Source organism: Oncorhynchus keta, unplaced genomic scaffold, assembly GCF_023373465.1.
Source record: "Oncorhynchus keta strain PuntledgeMale-10-30-2019 unplaced genomic scaffold, Oket_V2 Un_contig_6766_pilon_pilon, whole genome shotgun sequence".
Taxonomy (NCBI): domain Eukaryota; kingdom Metazoa; phylum Chordata; class Actinopteri; order Salmoniformes; family Salmonidae; genus Oncorhynchus; species Oncorhynchus keta.
In genome coordinates this window covers 353,911-367,701 of record NW_026289049.1, presented here as the reverse complement: position 1 = coordinate 367,701, position 13,791 = coordinate 353,911, and the positions used below count along the sequence as shown (strand labels likewise).

The window sequence follows — 13,791 nt, the reverse complement described above, 5'->3', positions numbered from 1 at the left end:
TTCACATCCGCTACTCCCCCTCATGTGTTGTAGACAGTCTCTAGTGTCGGTATGAACACACACTGTAAATAATCTAGACCGTCTCTAGTGTCGGTATGAACACACTGTAAATAATCTAGACCGTCTCTAGTGTCGGTATGAACACACTGTAAATAATCTAGACCGTCTCTAGTGTTGGTATGAACACACTGTAAATAATCTAGACCGTCTCTAGTGTTGGTATGAACACACACTGTAAATAATCTAGACCGTCTCTAGTGTCGGTATGAACACACACTGTAAATAATCTCAACAGTCTCTAGTGTTGGTATGAACACACTGTAAATAATCTAGACCGTCTCTAGTGTCGGTATGAACACACACTGTAAATAATCTCAACAGTCTCTAGTGTTGGTATGAACACACTGTAAATAATCTAGACAGTCTCTAGTGTCGGTATGAACACACACTGTAAATAATCTAGACCGTCTCTAGTGTCGGTATGAACACACACTGTAAATAATCTCAACAGTCTCTAGTGTTGGTATGAACACACTGTAAATAATCTAGACCGTCTCTAGTGTCGGTATGAACACACACTGTAAATAATCTAGACCGTCTCTAGTGTCGGTATGAACACACACTGTAAATAATCTAGACCGTCTCTAGTGTCGGTATGAACACACACTGTAAATAATCTAGACAGTCTCTAGTGTTGGTATGAACACACTGCAAATAATCTAGACAGTCTCTAGTGTCGGTATGAACACACACTGTAAATAATCTAGACCGTCTTTAGTGTCGGTATGAACACACACTGCAAATAATCTCAACAGTCTCTAGTGTTGGTATGAACACACACTGCAAATAATCTAGACAGTCTCTAGTGTTGGTATGAACACACACTGCAAATAATCTAGACAGTCTCTAGTGTTGGTATGAACACACACTGCAAATAATCTAGACAGTCTCGAGTGGAGGTATGAACCCACACTCCAAATAATATAGTGTGTTAGCCAAGAGCAGTAGTAGGCTGGTGACGAGAGGCAGATTATTTCTCTCTCTTTCTCCCCTTCTCGCTATCCCTTTCTCTCTACATATCTGTCTCTCACTTTCTCTCTCCCTATGTCTCTCTTTTTCTCTCTCTCCTTCTCCTCTCTCTCTCCTTCTCTGTCTCTCTCTCTCTCTCTCTCCTTCTCCTCTCTCTCTCTGCAACCTGTCTCTCTCTCTCACCTTCTCCTCTCTCTCCTTCTCCTCTCTCTCCCCCCAGTGTCTGTTCAGCAGAAGATGTGCCCTTCTCCTCTAACTAGCCTGTAATACTTCAGCCTGTCTGGTTAATGGGGAGATATGAGAGGTGCTATTAGGCTGCTAGGCTAGCGTAATAAGTCATGGATTAGAAGGCCTTGTCACAGCAGCAGCACAGCAGACACCAGGGCTCTAATTGCTATATTAGACGACCTCCTTAACTATCTCGTCAACCATCACACAGCCCAGCGTGTAAACAGGGGGGTGCATGTGTGTGATATTTAATTTTATCTCTGGCTGCCTCTGTTTTATACAATGGCTTTAGCAAGTGGCAATTAGGATAGTGGACTGTGTTGTTGTCTAGCATTTAATGCTGGTTTGAGGAAAAACGTACAACTTTGACCTACCTCTGTGTTGGAGTTAGTTTTTGTGTTGTATCATGATAGGAAGTGGAGATCAGATTGTTTTGAGGAAGTAGTAGTGTGTGTAATAAATAGAGAATCGTCTGATGCCAAATCCAACCTGTTAGCAAGCAGGACAAATCCAACCTGTTAGCAAGCAGGACAAATCCAACCTGTTAGCAAGCAGGACAAATCCAACCTGTTAGCAAGCAGGACAAATCGAAATAAACACTTTGGTTCTCATGTCGAGCCCGAAGGGAGACAAACAACAGTAGCAGAAAGCAAAACCGGCACAATCTACAGATTAGCTACATGGTTGAAACCAGAGGGGGTACCTGATTTATGCCACACCTGCGATAGACAACCAGTTTGACACACTAAAGGTGTAAGCCCCGTTCCCACCTTACCTTGCCAAAACCTAAACGATGTCCCTGTCTGCCCAGATGCCAACCTACTGGGCGGATGTGGTGTAATATGATGGTTAATCTGGGATTAGCTCGTGTTCACTTTGATACCTCCCTCCTGCTAATCTGGTTTAAAACACCTAGAGTTTTTAATCCTATTACGGTCACGGTCATGTTACAGTGGAGTGGCCCTTTATACTTGACGTACTGCAGTCAAATGACATGGCTAACACCGTGTGGCATGAGGGATTACATGTAGACATGGTCACAGCATGTCATTCTGTTTGATGTTGAGTCCTATCAAACGTTGACTGCTTGTATTACAGTACTGAACAGGTACAATACACTAGCAGAGGTTAGAATGTTACTTGTATGTATAAGTGTGTCCTTTGCCATGTGCAGTATTGGTATGAACACTGGTTCCTGTGATTGTGTTACTGCTGTCCCTCAGTGATGGTGTGAACACTGGTTCCTGTGATTGTGTTACTGCTGTCCCTCAGTGATGGTGTGAACACTGGTTCCTGTGATTGTGTTACTGCTGTCCCTCAGTGATGGTGTGAACACTGGTTCCTGTAATTGTGTTATTGCTGTCCCTCAGTGATGGTATGAACACTGGTTCCTGTGATTGTGTTATTGCTGTCCCTCAGTGATGGTGTGAACACTGGTTCCTGTAATTGTGTTACTGCTGTCCCTCAGTGATGGTGTGAACACTGGTTCCTGTGATTGTGTTACTGCTGTCCCTCAGTGATGGTATGAACACTGGTTCCTGTAATTGTGTTATTGCTGTCCCTCAGTGATGGTATGAACACTGGTTCCTGTAATTGTGTTATTGCTGTCCCTCAGTGATGGTATGAACACTGGTTCCTGTAATTGTGTTATTGCTGTCCCTCAGTGATGGTATGAACACTGGTTCCTGTGATTGTGTTACTGCTGTCCCTCAGTGATGGTATGAACACTGGTTCCTGTAATTGTGTTACTGCTGTCCCTCAGTGATGGTATGAACACTGGTTCCTGTAATTGTGTTACTGCTGTCCCTCAGTGATGGTATGAACACTGGTTCCTGTGATTGTGTTACTGCTGTCCCTCAGTGATGGTGTGAACACTGGTTCCTGTGATTGTGTTACTGCTGTCCCTCAGTGATGGTATGAACACTGGTTCCTGTAATTGTGTTATTGCTGTCCCTCAGTGATGGTATGAACACTGGTTCCTGTGATTGTGTTACTGCTGTCCCTCAGTGATGGTATGAACACTGGTTCCTGTAATTGTGTTATTGCTGTCCCTCAGTGATGGTATGAACACTGGTTCCTGTAATTGTGTTATTGCTGTCCCTCAGTGATGGTATGAACACTGGTTCCTGTGATTGTGTTACTGCTGTCCCTCAGTGATGGTATGAACACTGGTTCCTGTGATTGTGTTACTGCTGTCCCTCAGTGATGGTATGAACACTGGTTCCTGTAATTGTGTTATTGCTGTCCCTCAGTGATGGTATGAACACTGGTTCCTGTGATTGTGTTACTGCTGTCCCTCAGTGATGGTATGAACACTGGTTCCTGTAATTGTGTTACTGCTGTCCCTCAGTGATGGTATGAACACTGGTTCCTGTGATTGTGTTATTGCTGTCCCTCAGTGATGGTATGAACACTGGTTCCTGTGATTGTGTTATTGCTGTCCCTCAGTGATGGTATGAACACTGGTTCCTGTAATTGTGTTACTGCTGTCCCTCAGTGATGGTATGAACACTGGTTCCTGTGATTGTGTTATTGCTGTCCCTCAGTGATGGTATGAACACTGGTTCCTGTGATTGTGTTATTGCTGTCCCTCAGTGATGGTGTGAACACTGGTTCCTGTAATTGTGTTACTGCTGTCCCTCAGTGATGGTGTGAACACTGGTTCCTGTAATTGTGTTATTGCTGTCCCTCAGTGATGGTATGAACACTGGTTCCTGTGATTGTGTTATTGCTGTCCCTCAGTGATGGTGTGAACACTGGTTCCTGTAATTGTGTTACTGCTGTCCCTCAGTGATGGTGTGAACACTGGTTCCTGTGATTGTGTTACTGCTGTCCCTCAGTGATGGTATGAACACTGGTTCCTGTGATTGTGTTACTGCTGTCCCTCAGTGATGGTATGAACACTGGTTCCTGTGATTGTGTTACTGCTGTCCCTCAGTGATGGTGTGAACACTGGTTCCTGTGATTGTGTTACTGCTGTCCCTCAGTGATGGTATGAACACTGGTTCCTGTGATTGTGTTATTGCTGTCCCTCAGTGATGGTATGAACACTGGTTCCTGTAATTGTGTTATTGCTGTCCCTCAGTGATGGTATGAACACTGGTTCCTGTGATTGTGTTACTGCTGTCCCTCAGTGATGATATGAACACTGGTTCCTGTGAATGTGTTACTGCTGTCCCTCAGTGATGTGTAACTGCTGATGGGTCCTTGTGAAATATGGGTCATCTGCATCATGGACTACAACCTACGACCCTGTGTGTGTGTGTGTGTCGCGTCACTGTCACACTGCCAGTCACAGGCGATAAATCAGCTGCAGTGAGATAAGATAGTGTGTGTGGTAAATCGGTGAACTTCCTAAAGTAATTCTGGGAAATGACTGTAGTGTAAGAGGTGTGTGTCACAATGTGTGCTGAGAGTCGGGTAGCAAGTTTAGGGATTGAGTGTTTTATTAAATAAACACAACGTAATACAAAATAAAAAAGACGGACAACGCACAGACATGACACAGGAACAGAAACAATAACGCCTGGGGAAGGAACCAAAGGAGTGACATTCAGGGAGGGTAATCATGAAGGTGATGGAGTCCAGGTGAGCCTAACCATGGTGACAGGTGTGCTGCATAACGAGCAGCCTGGTGACCTAGAGGCCGGAGAGGTTGATGTAACGTTAGAAGAGATCTTCACCTTTTGGTTTTGTGATGACTCTCTCTGTGCAGAGAAGAGCGGCAGACTTATTCTGAAGTGGGGCTAAGACGTACATACGTTATCCACACGCACCCATGTACTGTATGCACACGCACCCATGTACTGTATGCACACACACCCATGTACTGTATGCACACACACCCATGTACTGTATGCACACACACCCATGTACTGTATGCACACACACCCATGTACTGTATGCACACACACCCTCGTGCATACACACGTGATGACAAAGAACCTTGGACATGATTGTGATTTTCCTGTCAAAATAAAGAGGCCGCAATCATATCCATCATCTACTATAATACACATCATTCCCTTTTACAAGCGTGGTTGAATGTTTTCCTCTGTCATTTGTGTGATTACAGAAGATTTTACAGCCCTTAGCAGTCTAACACAGAAACACAGACTTTAGACATTTGGGATTGGCTCCACATCCTTTTCACTAAACGTGAAACATACAATCCGCATGCTGTTGAATCAGTGCTATTTCTACCAAGTTATTTATTTATGTTATCAACACCTCAGGCTCCATTCGGTCTGTGATTCAGGATTGTGAGTCGATGGCTCCAGAAATATTGGAAGGAAAAATGTTAGCGCTGACTTCATGTTAGAATGAAACTCTTCTGGAAATGACTTCCATAGCAGCGTCTCGCTACGCTAATACGCTACAACCACAAATATTCCCCTTTCCTTTAAGCAATTTGTCTTTGAAGACCGAGAGAGTTTTCGATGTAATTATTATAATTTATCAATTTCATCTTTTAACATAACAATGGACTGATAAGGCAAGGGGTGCCAACATTGTTTAATATAAAGTTTGGGCGTTTGGGGATCCCCCCCTTTCCCCTCTCTCCCTCGTTCCTAGTACAGAGTCCTCTATGCCTTCCAGAATTCGTGTCAATGAGAAATGTGTGGCTTGGAGCTGTGTACATTTGGAAGCCTCTACCACAGTCATTTTTCTAAATCCTTGTTCATGGTGGATATTGTTGGTATTTAACGTGGTTACACAGACCCCACAGAAGAATGGTGTGAGGCAGACCATATGCCAACTATGTTTAGCTGTCAAATCTTACATTTCCATCAGTGAAATCCACACTATAAACCTCCACCATAGAGGTGTGAATTAGCCTAGCATTTAGAGCAACTTCCTGTAAAACAGACCTCTTCTTCCTGTAAAACAGACCTCTTCTTCCTGTAAAACGGACGTCTCGACCTGTAGACTTTGAAGCACTTATGATTGACAGACCAGTGCTTCAGATTCTGGTGGACTGAGTTGGACTCTCCTGAGCTGTCTAGACACTTGACCTCTAACTGCTAAAAGCTTTTAGGGGTCAGCTCCAGTTCAGCCTCTACTATTGATTAATGGTGACTTAGTCAAAACAAGTGAGATATTCAATGAGAAGAAAAGAAAAGTGTTTCTGTCAGCTCAGGTGGGGTCAGGTTATGAATTAATTAAATAATTCATATTAGATAATACAAAGGGTATTGTGGGAAATCTGGTCATAGTGAATTCGTCAGAAGGCTTTTAACAGGGACTGACAGGGGAAATTAGTACTACAATTGTAATATTAAAATGTAATTGAATAAACAAATTGTACTGTGCTGAAACAATTCAAAGCTGTTGCAGTACATAAATCTCCTTGAGAAATGAGCTCTCTGTGTGACTGTGTGTTGATGTGTTACTGGTGTACATCTGTTACGGTGTCTATCTGTGAAACCCTTCAGTTCTGTTTGTGTGACTGCTTGATTGATGAGTGCTCTGTAGCCTGAGCTCTGTCCTCTCCCCTGCTCCCTCCCTCCCTCCATCTCTCTCTCTCTGTCTGTATGATCAGTTGATTGACATGGCCTTCCTCTCTCCCCCTGTGTCTCTACAGGCCATTCGCTGCACTCTGGTGAACTGCACCTGTGAGTGTTTCCAGCCAGGAAAGATCCACCTGCGTACATGTGACCAGTGCAAGCACGGCTGGGTGGCTCACGGTAAGAGACGGCCATTTTGAATTCTGCCGACCTACTAACCAGGGTGATGGGAGTCACTGTGTCCAAGATTATCTGTACAGTAGTTGTAATATGAAATATTATTACATTTTTTTTACAAGAAGATCATGTGGTATGGTAGGAAATAATTTTAACAATAGTGTATAACTGCAATAGTTTGTCATATTAGTCTGTCTCCCTCTCTTTTCTCTCTCTCTCTGCCTCTTTAGTCCTGTGAAATTATATGCTCTCATAAACCTGCCTCTTTAGCCAGAGGAGAGAGGTCCTGACACACACAGCTGTACTCTCCTTATACAGGGTCACTAAAGAGATCAGTATAATATGCAGTGCCTACATCTTTTATATAGGGCTGTGTTATCCCCTCGTAGATTCTACAGGTAACTGGTTCATATAAACGCTTAAAAGGGAAGATTCAATACATTTTTACCACATCAAAGATTTGATAAATATGTTTATTTGATTTTTTTGTTACCATAGAGAGAAACCGTTCAACTTTAGTGTTTGTCCTGTGTATGTCTTTTATTTAAAAACTTTGTGTATTTTATTTAAATACTTTGTGTATTTTATTTAAATACATTGTGTATTTTATTTAAAACTTTGTGTATTTTATTTAAAAACTGTGTGTATTTTATTTAAATACTGTGTGTATTTTATTTAAATACTGTGTGTATTTTATTTAAATACTTTGTGTATTTTATTTAAATACTTTGTGTATTTGATTTAAAAACTTTGTGTATTTTATTTAAAAACTGTGTGTATTTTATTTAAATACTTTGTGTATTTTATTTAAATACTTTATATATATTTTATTTAAAAACTTTAAGTGTTTTGGGTCAAAGTCATACCTGTACCTACTACCTTAGAACAATATCCACGAGAGAGACAACCTCATGACTTGTTCAGGGGGGAAAAGGGACATGGAGCGAAAGAAAGAAAGAAGATGGAAAGCATAGAAAGGAGGGAACAGAGGGGAAAATAAGATAAAAGAAAACACCTGTTTGGCCCAAGTGTAGAGAGGGCCTTCAGCGATCAGCACAGGACCCCATTGAATATTTTTAATCTCCTTCTCTGAACTGTCAGAGGGCCCTTCTCCCCTTCGCTCTCCCCACGTTTCATTTCATCTCGGCATTGGCAGCCACTCTGACAAGCAGTTCTTCATTTTTTATGATGTTCGTGTCTCGCAGAGTGTGTTGTCAGGCAAAGCCCTCGTCAGCGGAAAGGCTGTCCTGGGATCAGAGGAGACAAAACCAGGTGTCATACAGACAGGCGAAGAGAGAAGAGGGGAGGGAGGAGTGGGAGGAAGGAAGGGAGGGATGGGGGAAAAGGAGTGAAAGAGAGGGGGATGGAGAGAAAAGCAGGTGAGTGAGGGTAAGGTGGAGAGGTGGTGATGGGAGAGAGGTGGTGATGTGAGAGATAGGGTAGAGGGGAAGAGACAGGGTAGAGGGGAAGAGACCGGGTAGAGGGGAAGAGACCGGGTAGAGGGGAAGATAAATGCATGCTTACTTACAGTGAAATGCTTACTTACAGTGAAATGCTTACTTACAGCAAAATGCTTAATTACTTACAGTGAAATCCATACTAACAGTGAAATGTTTCTACACTATCAGTGAAATGCTTCCACACTATCAGTGAAATGTTTCCATACTAACAGTGAGATGCTTCCATACTTACAGTGAAATGTTTCTACACTATCAGTGAAATGCTTCCATACTATCAGTGAAATGCTTCCATAGTAACAGTGAAATGCTTCCACACTATCAGTGAAATGCTTCCACACTAACAGTGAAATGCTTCCATACTATCAGTGAAATGCTTCCATACTATCAGTGAAATGCTTCCACACTATCAGTGAAATGCTTCCACACTATCAGTGAAATGCTTCCATACTAACAGTGAAATGCTTCCATACTATCAGTGAAATGCTTCCACACTATCAGTGAAATGCTTCCATACTATCAGTGAAATGCTTCCATAGTAACAGTGAAATGCTTCCATACTATCAGTGAAATGCTTCCATACTATCAGTGAAATGCTTCCATAGTATCAGTGAAATGCTTCCATAGTACACTATCAGTGAAATGCAGTGAAATGCTTCCATACTATCAGTGAAATGCTTCCATAGTAACAGTGAAATGCTTCCATACTATCAGTGAAATGCTTCCATAGTAACAGTGAAATGCTTCCATACTATCAGTGAAATGCAGTGAAATGCTTCCACACTATCAGTGAAATGCTTCCACACTATCAGTGAAATGCTTCCACACTAAATCAGTGAAATGCTTCCACACTAGTGAAATGTTTCAGTGAAATGCTTCCATACTATCAGTGAAATGCTTCCACACTATCAGTGAAATGCTTCCATACTATCAGTGAAATGCTTCCACACTATCAGTGAAATGCTTCCATACTATCAGTGAAATGCTTCCATACTATCAGTGAAATGCTTCCACACTATCAGTGAAATGCTTCCACACTATCAGTGAAATGCTTCCACACTAACAGTGAAATGCTTCCACACTATCAGTGAAATGCTTCCATACTATCAGTGAAATGCTTCCACACTATCAGTGAAATGCTTCCACACTATCAGTGAAATGCTTCCATACTATCAGTGAAATGCTTCCATAGTAACAGTGAAATGCTTCCATACTATCAGTGAAATGCTTCCACACTATCAGTGAAATGCTTCCATACTAACAGTGAAATGCTTCCATACTATCAGTGAAATGCTTCCACACTATCAGTGAAATGCTTCCACACTATCAGTGAAATGCTTCCATACTAACAGTGAAATGCTTCCACACTATCAGTGAAATGCTTCCACACTATCAGTGAAATGCTTCCACACTAACAGTGAAATGCTTCCACACTATCAGTGAAATGCTTCCACACTATCAGTGAAATGCTTCCATACTATCAGTGAAATGCTTCCACACTATCAGTGAAATGCTTCCACACTATCAGTGAAATGCTTCCACACTATCAGTGAAATGCTTCCACACTATCAGTGAAATGCTTCCATACTATCAGTGAAATGCTTCCACACTAACAGTGAAATGTTTCCATAGTAACAGTGAAATGCTTCCACACTAACAGTGAAATGCTTCCACACTAACAGTGAAATGTTTCCATAGTAACAGTGAAATGCTTCCACACTATCAGTGAAATGCTTCCATAGTAACAGTGAAATGCTTCCATACTATCAGTGAAATGCTTCCACACTATCAGTGAAATGTTTCCATACTAACAGTGAGATGCTTCCATACTTACAGTGAAATGTTTCTACACTATCAGTGAAATGCTTCCATACTATCAGTGAAATGCTTCCACACTATCAGTGAAATGCTTCCACACTATCAGTGAAATGCTTCCACACTAACAGTGAAATGCTTCCATAGTAACAGTGAAATGCTTCCACACTATCAGTGAAATGCTTCCACACTATCAGTGAAATGTTTCCACACTAACATTGAAATGTTTCCATAGTAACAGTGAAATGCTTCCACACTAACAGTGAAATGCTTCCATACTATCAGTGAAATGCTTCCATACTAACAGTGAAATGCTTCCATAGTAACAGTGAAATGCTTCCACACTATCAGTGAAATGTTTCCATACTAACAGTGAAATGCTTCCATAGTAACAGTGAAATGTTTCCACACTAACAGTGAAATGTTTCCATAGTAACAGTGAAATGCTTCCACACTAACAGTGAAATGCTTCCATACTTACTTAATAAAGTGAGGTTGAAAAGGAGAGACACAGACAGAGGGAGATGGGACACTTTGAGGGAGGGAGAGATGGAGAGAGAGACACTGTAGGTGCAAATAGAGATTGAAAGAGAGAGATGAAAAGAGGAGAGGCAGATAGGAGAGAGACAGAGACTACATAGAGAAAGGCAGTCAGTTACATTTGATCTCATAGATGTGTTGTTATCTCCCTGGTCTGTTACCTCCCAGAGAAGCCTGGAGACAGGGGGGAACGTGATAGTCATTACCTGGTGAGGCTGGCAGGGTGTGTCTGTGTTTAGGCACCTGCATGTGTGTGTACCTGCAGAGTATATGCAAGAGGGTTTCAGGACGGGATTCAAAGTTAACCATAAAAACATAGAACAAACACACATTTTCTAAACCAAAACGGCTGTTTTTCATTGACTAATGAACTGTCATTGAATTAGTATGTCCTGTATGTATTTTGAAGCCTACTCATGTTGATGTGTCCTTGTCCCCTCATCCCAGCGCTGGACAAGCTGAGCACGCAGCACCTGTACCACCCCACCCAGGTGGAGATAGTTCAGTCCAACGTGGTGTTTGACATCAGCAGCCTGATGCTGTACGGGACCCAGGCGGTGCCGGTCAGACTGAAGATCCTGCTGGACCGTCTGTTCAGTGTTCTGAAGCAGGAGGAGGTGCTCCACATACTGCACGGCCTGGGCTGGACCCTGAGGGACTATGTCAGGGGTTACATACTGCAGGTAGGCTCTGATACAGACGTGTGTTACTAGAACCGTACTAGCTAAACACACAGGAACACATAATAGACATTCACAGTGTAATATTTAAACAAGAAGGCCCGAGGAGGTGTGGTATATGGCCGATATACCACGGCTAAGGGCTGTTCTTAGAGATATACCACAGCCCTTAGCCGTGGTATATTGACCATATATCACAAACCCCCGAGGTGCCTTATTGCTATTATAAACTGGTTACCAACTTAATTAGAGCAGGAAAAATACATGTTTTTCATACCCGTGGTATACGGTCTGATATACCATGGCTGTCAGCCAATCAGCATTCAGGGCTCGAACCACCCAGTTTATAATCAAATATATACACACTTACAAACTGATCACTGAATATGAATACACATGGATCACATAACATATTTTAGATGTGAATATGCACTGTAATCATCCCAGATGTGAGTGTGTGTGATTCTCTTGGATGTTTAACAAGTCCACTTATTCAGACTCATTGCAGCCTCTATATATGTCACCAAGTGGGCACCGCAAATCACTCTCAACATCGCAGTACTTTTCCAAAGGCTATCTATCAAAGAAACAGTAGCAACAATTGAACGTGTTTAAAGAGCTATCGCTCAATATTTCTCTAATTTTCCTCTTTGTTTCCAACAACTTCCGTCAACAGTGTCCCTCTACAACAATAAAAAACAGAATGAAAAATAGAATAGAAAAATGTCACGCCAGCAGACTATAAAACCACCATTGTACTTACCCCTCCCTCCCTCCCTCCCTCCCATATAATTGCAGTCAGACACATTTCTTAATCAAAGGTAGAGGTTTCGGTCTCTCAAAACCCAAACCAAAGTGTTCCTGAATGAATTAGTTAAGAACGAGGGAACATGTGCTTGTGGTTAGGGTGTTCGGTGGTGTGTGTGTTGTCCAAAGCCAATAGCAGCGTTGTGGCGGCGTGGCGGCGAGGCAGACAAGGTACCGTGGCTGGGGCTTGTGTTCCACAAAGGCGTGTGGGTAAGTGGAACAGCATGGCTGGAGAGAAAGGAGAGATGGAGGGAGGAGAGGGCAGTTTTGAGGCCTTGTATTTTGAAACAGCTTCTGTGAGTAAACTCCTCGCAGACTTGTCGAACACACAGACACACACACAGAACAATACGCACACAATGGAGATACACACACAAACAAACAGATCCATGCATTCTTACAGGCTTTAGGTTGAGTTGCTGGATTTATTAGACTCAATATACCCAGGAGATTTGATTTTGCGTTGTTTAAAAAATCCATCAAATCATTGTTTTATCTAGTTGTATTTTTTTTGTTTTGATACAATTTAATTTTCAATTATTTTGCACTCTGACAAAAAATAACATATTCGTCTTCCATTCCTCGTCCAACCCGTATAGTCTTAGACTGTGAGAAAGACCTCGCCATTGGCTGTCCAAACGTTCCAACTCAGTGTGGTTGGATCAGCTGGTTCTAATAGACCGTCTATCTAACTATCGTTGTTCAAACCACCCAGCCCAGACTAGTCACTAACCCCCCCTCCAGATCCCTTCAAAAAGGCCTTCAAAGGTTTCGCTCCGCAGCCCAAATTGTCAGTCACTTAAGGACAGTGAGCAGTCGTTGTAGCCTATTAGCCTGTAAGTAGCTATGAAATTCAATCATCTCCCAGCCTCAGGGCAGCTGTGGTGCACGTCTGTCTGTCTCTCTCTGTCTGTCTCTCTCTCTCTCAGGGCAGCCATGTTATGTCTGTGGTGCGTTTATTCTCTCAACCTCTCTCTGTCTGTCTGTCTCTCTCTGTCTGTCTCTCTCTCTCTCTCAGGGCAGCCACGTTATGTCTGTGGTGCGTTTATTCTCTCTACCTCTCTCGCTGTCTGTCTGTCTGTCTGTCTGTCTGTCTGTCTGTCTGTCTGTCTGTCTGTCTGTCTGTCTGTCTGTCTCTCTCTCTCTCTCTGTGTCTCTCTCTCAGGGCAGCCACGTTATGTCTGTGGTGGGTTTATTCTCTCTACCTCTCTCTCTGTCTCTCTCAGGGCAGCCACGTTATGTCTGTGGTGGGTTTATTCTCTCTACAATGCTCCATGGTAGATCCAAGGGAGGAGAGTTATGGGAGATACTGATGGGATTTAAAAACATGTCTTCCTGTATTTAGCTAATGATGTAATAGAATGAAATACAATATGAATCTGAAAGGGATTATCAGTATGTGAACCCATTGAATTGAGAAGGACATTTGATGTTACATCTCATTCAGGGTTTTGATCATTTTAGTCAGTTGATTGATACAGACATGTCAATACTCAGAACCTTTTTCTGCCTTTATTGTCCTGTGAAGTAAATGACATGATCCTTGACATC

General features: G+C 42.4%; 1 protein-coding gene across 1 annotated transcript in view; it reads left to right on the top strand.

Annotated features, from left to right (window-relative positions):
* bnc2 (basonuclin 2) overlaps positions 1 to 13,791 on the top strand; it is a 282,288-nt gene that overhangs the window by 195,429 nt on the left and 73,068 nt on the right. The window contains 2 exon segments of the mRNA XM_052511404.1: positions 6,842 to 6,944; positions 11,201 to 11,436. Coding sequence (XP_052367364.1) covers positions 6,842 to 6,944; positions 11,201 to 11,436 — 339 coding nt within the window.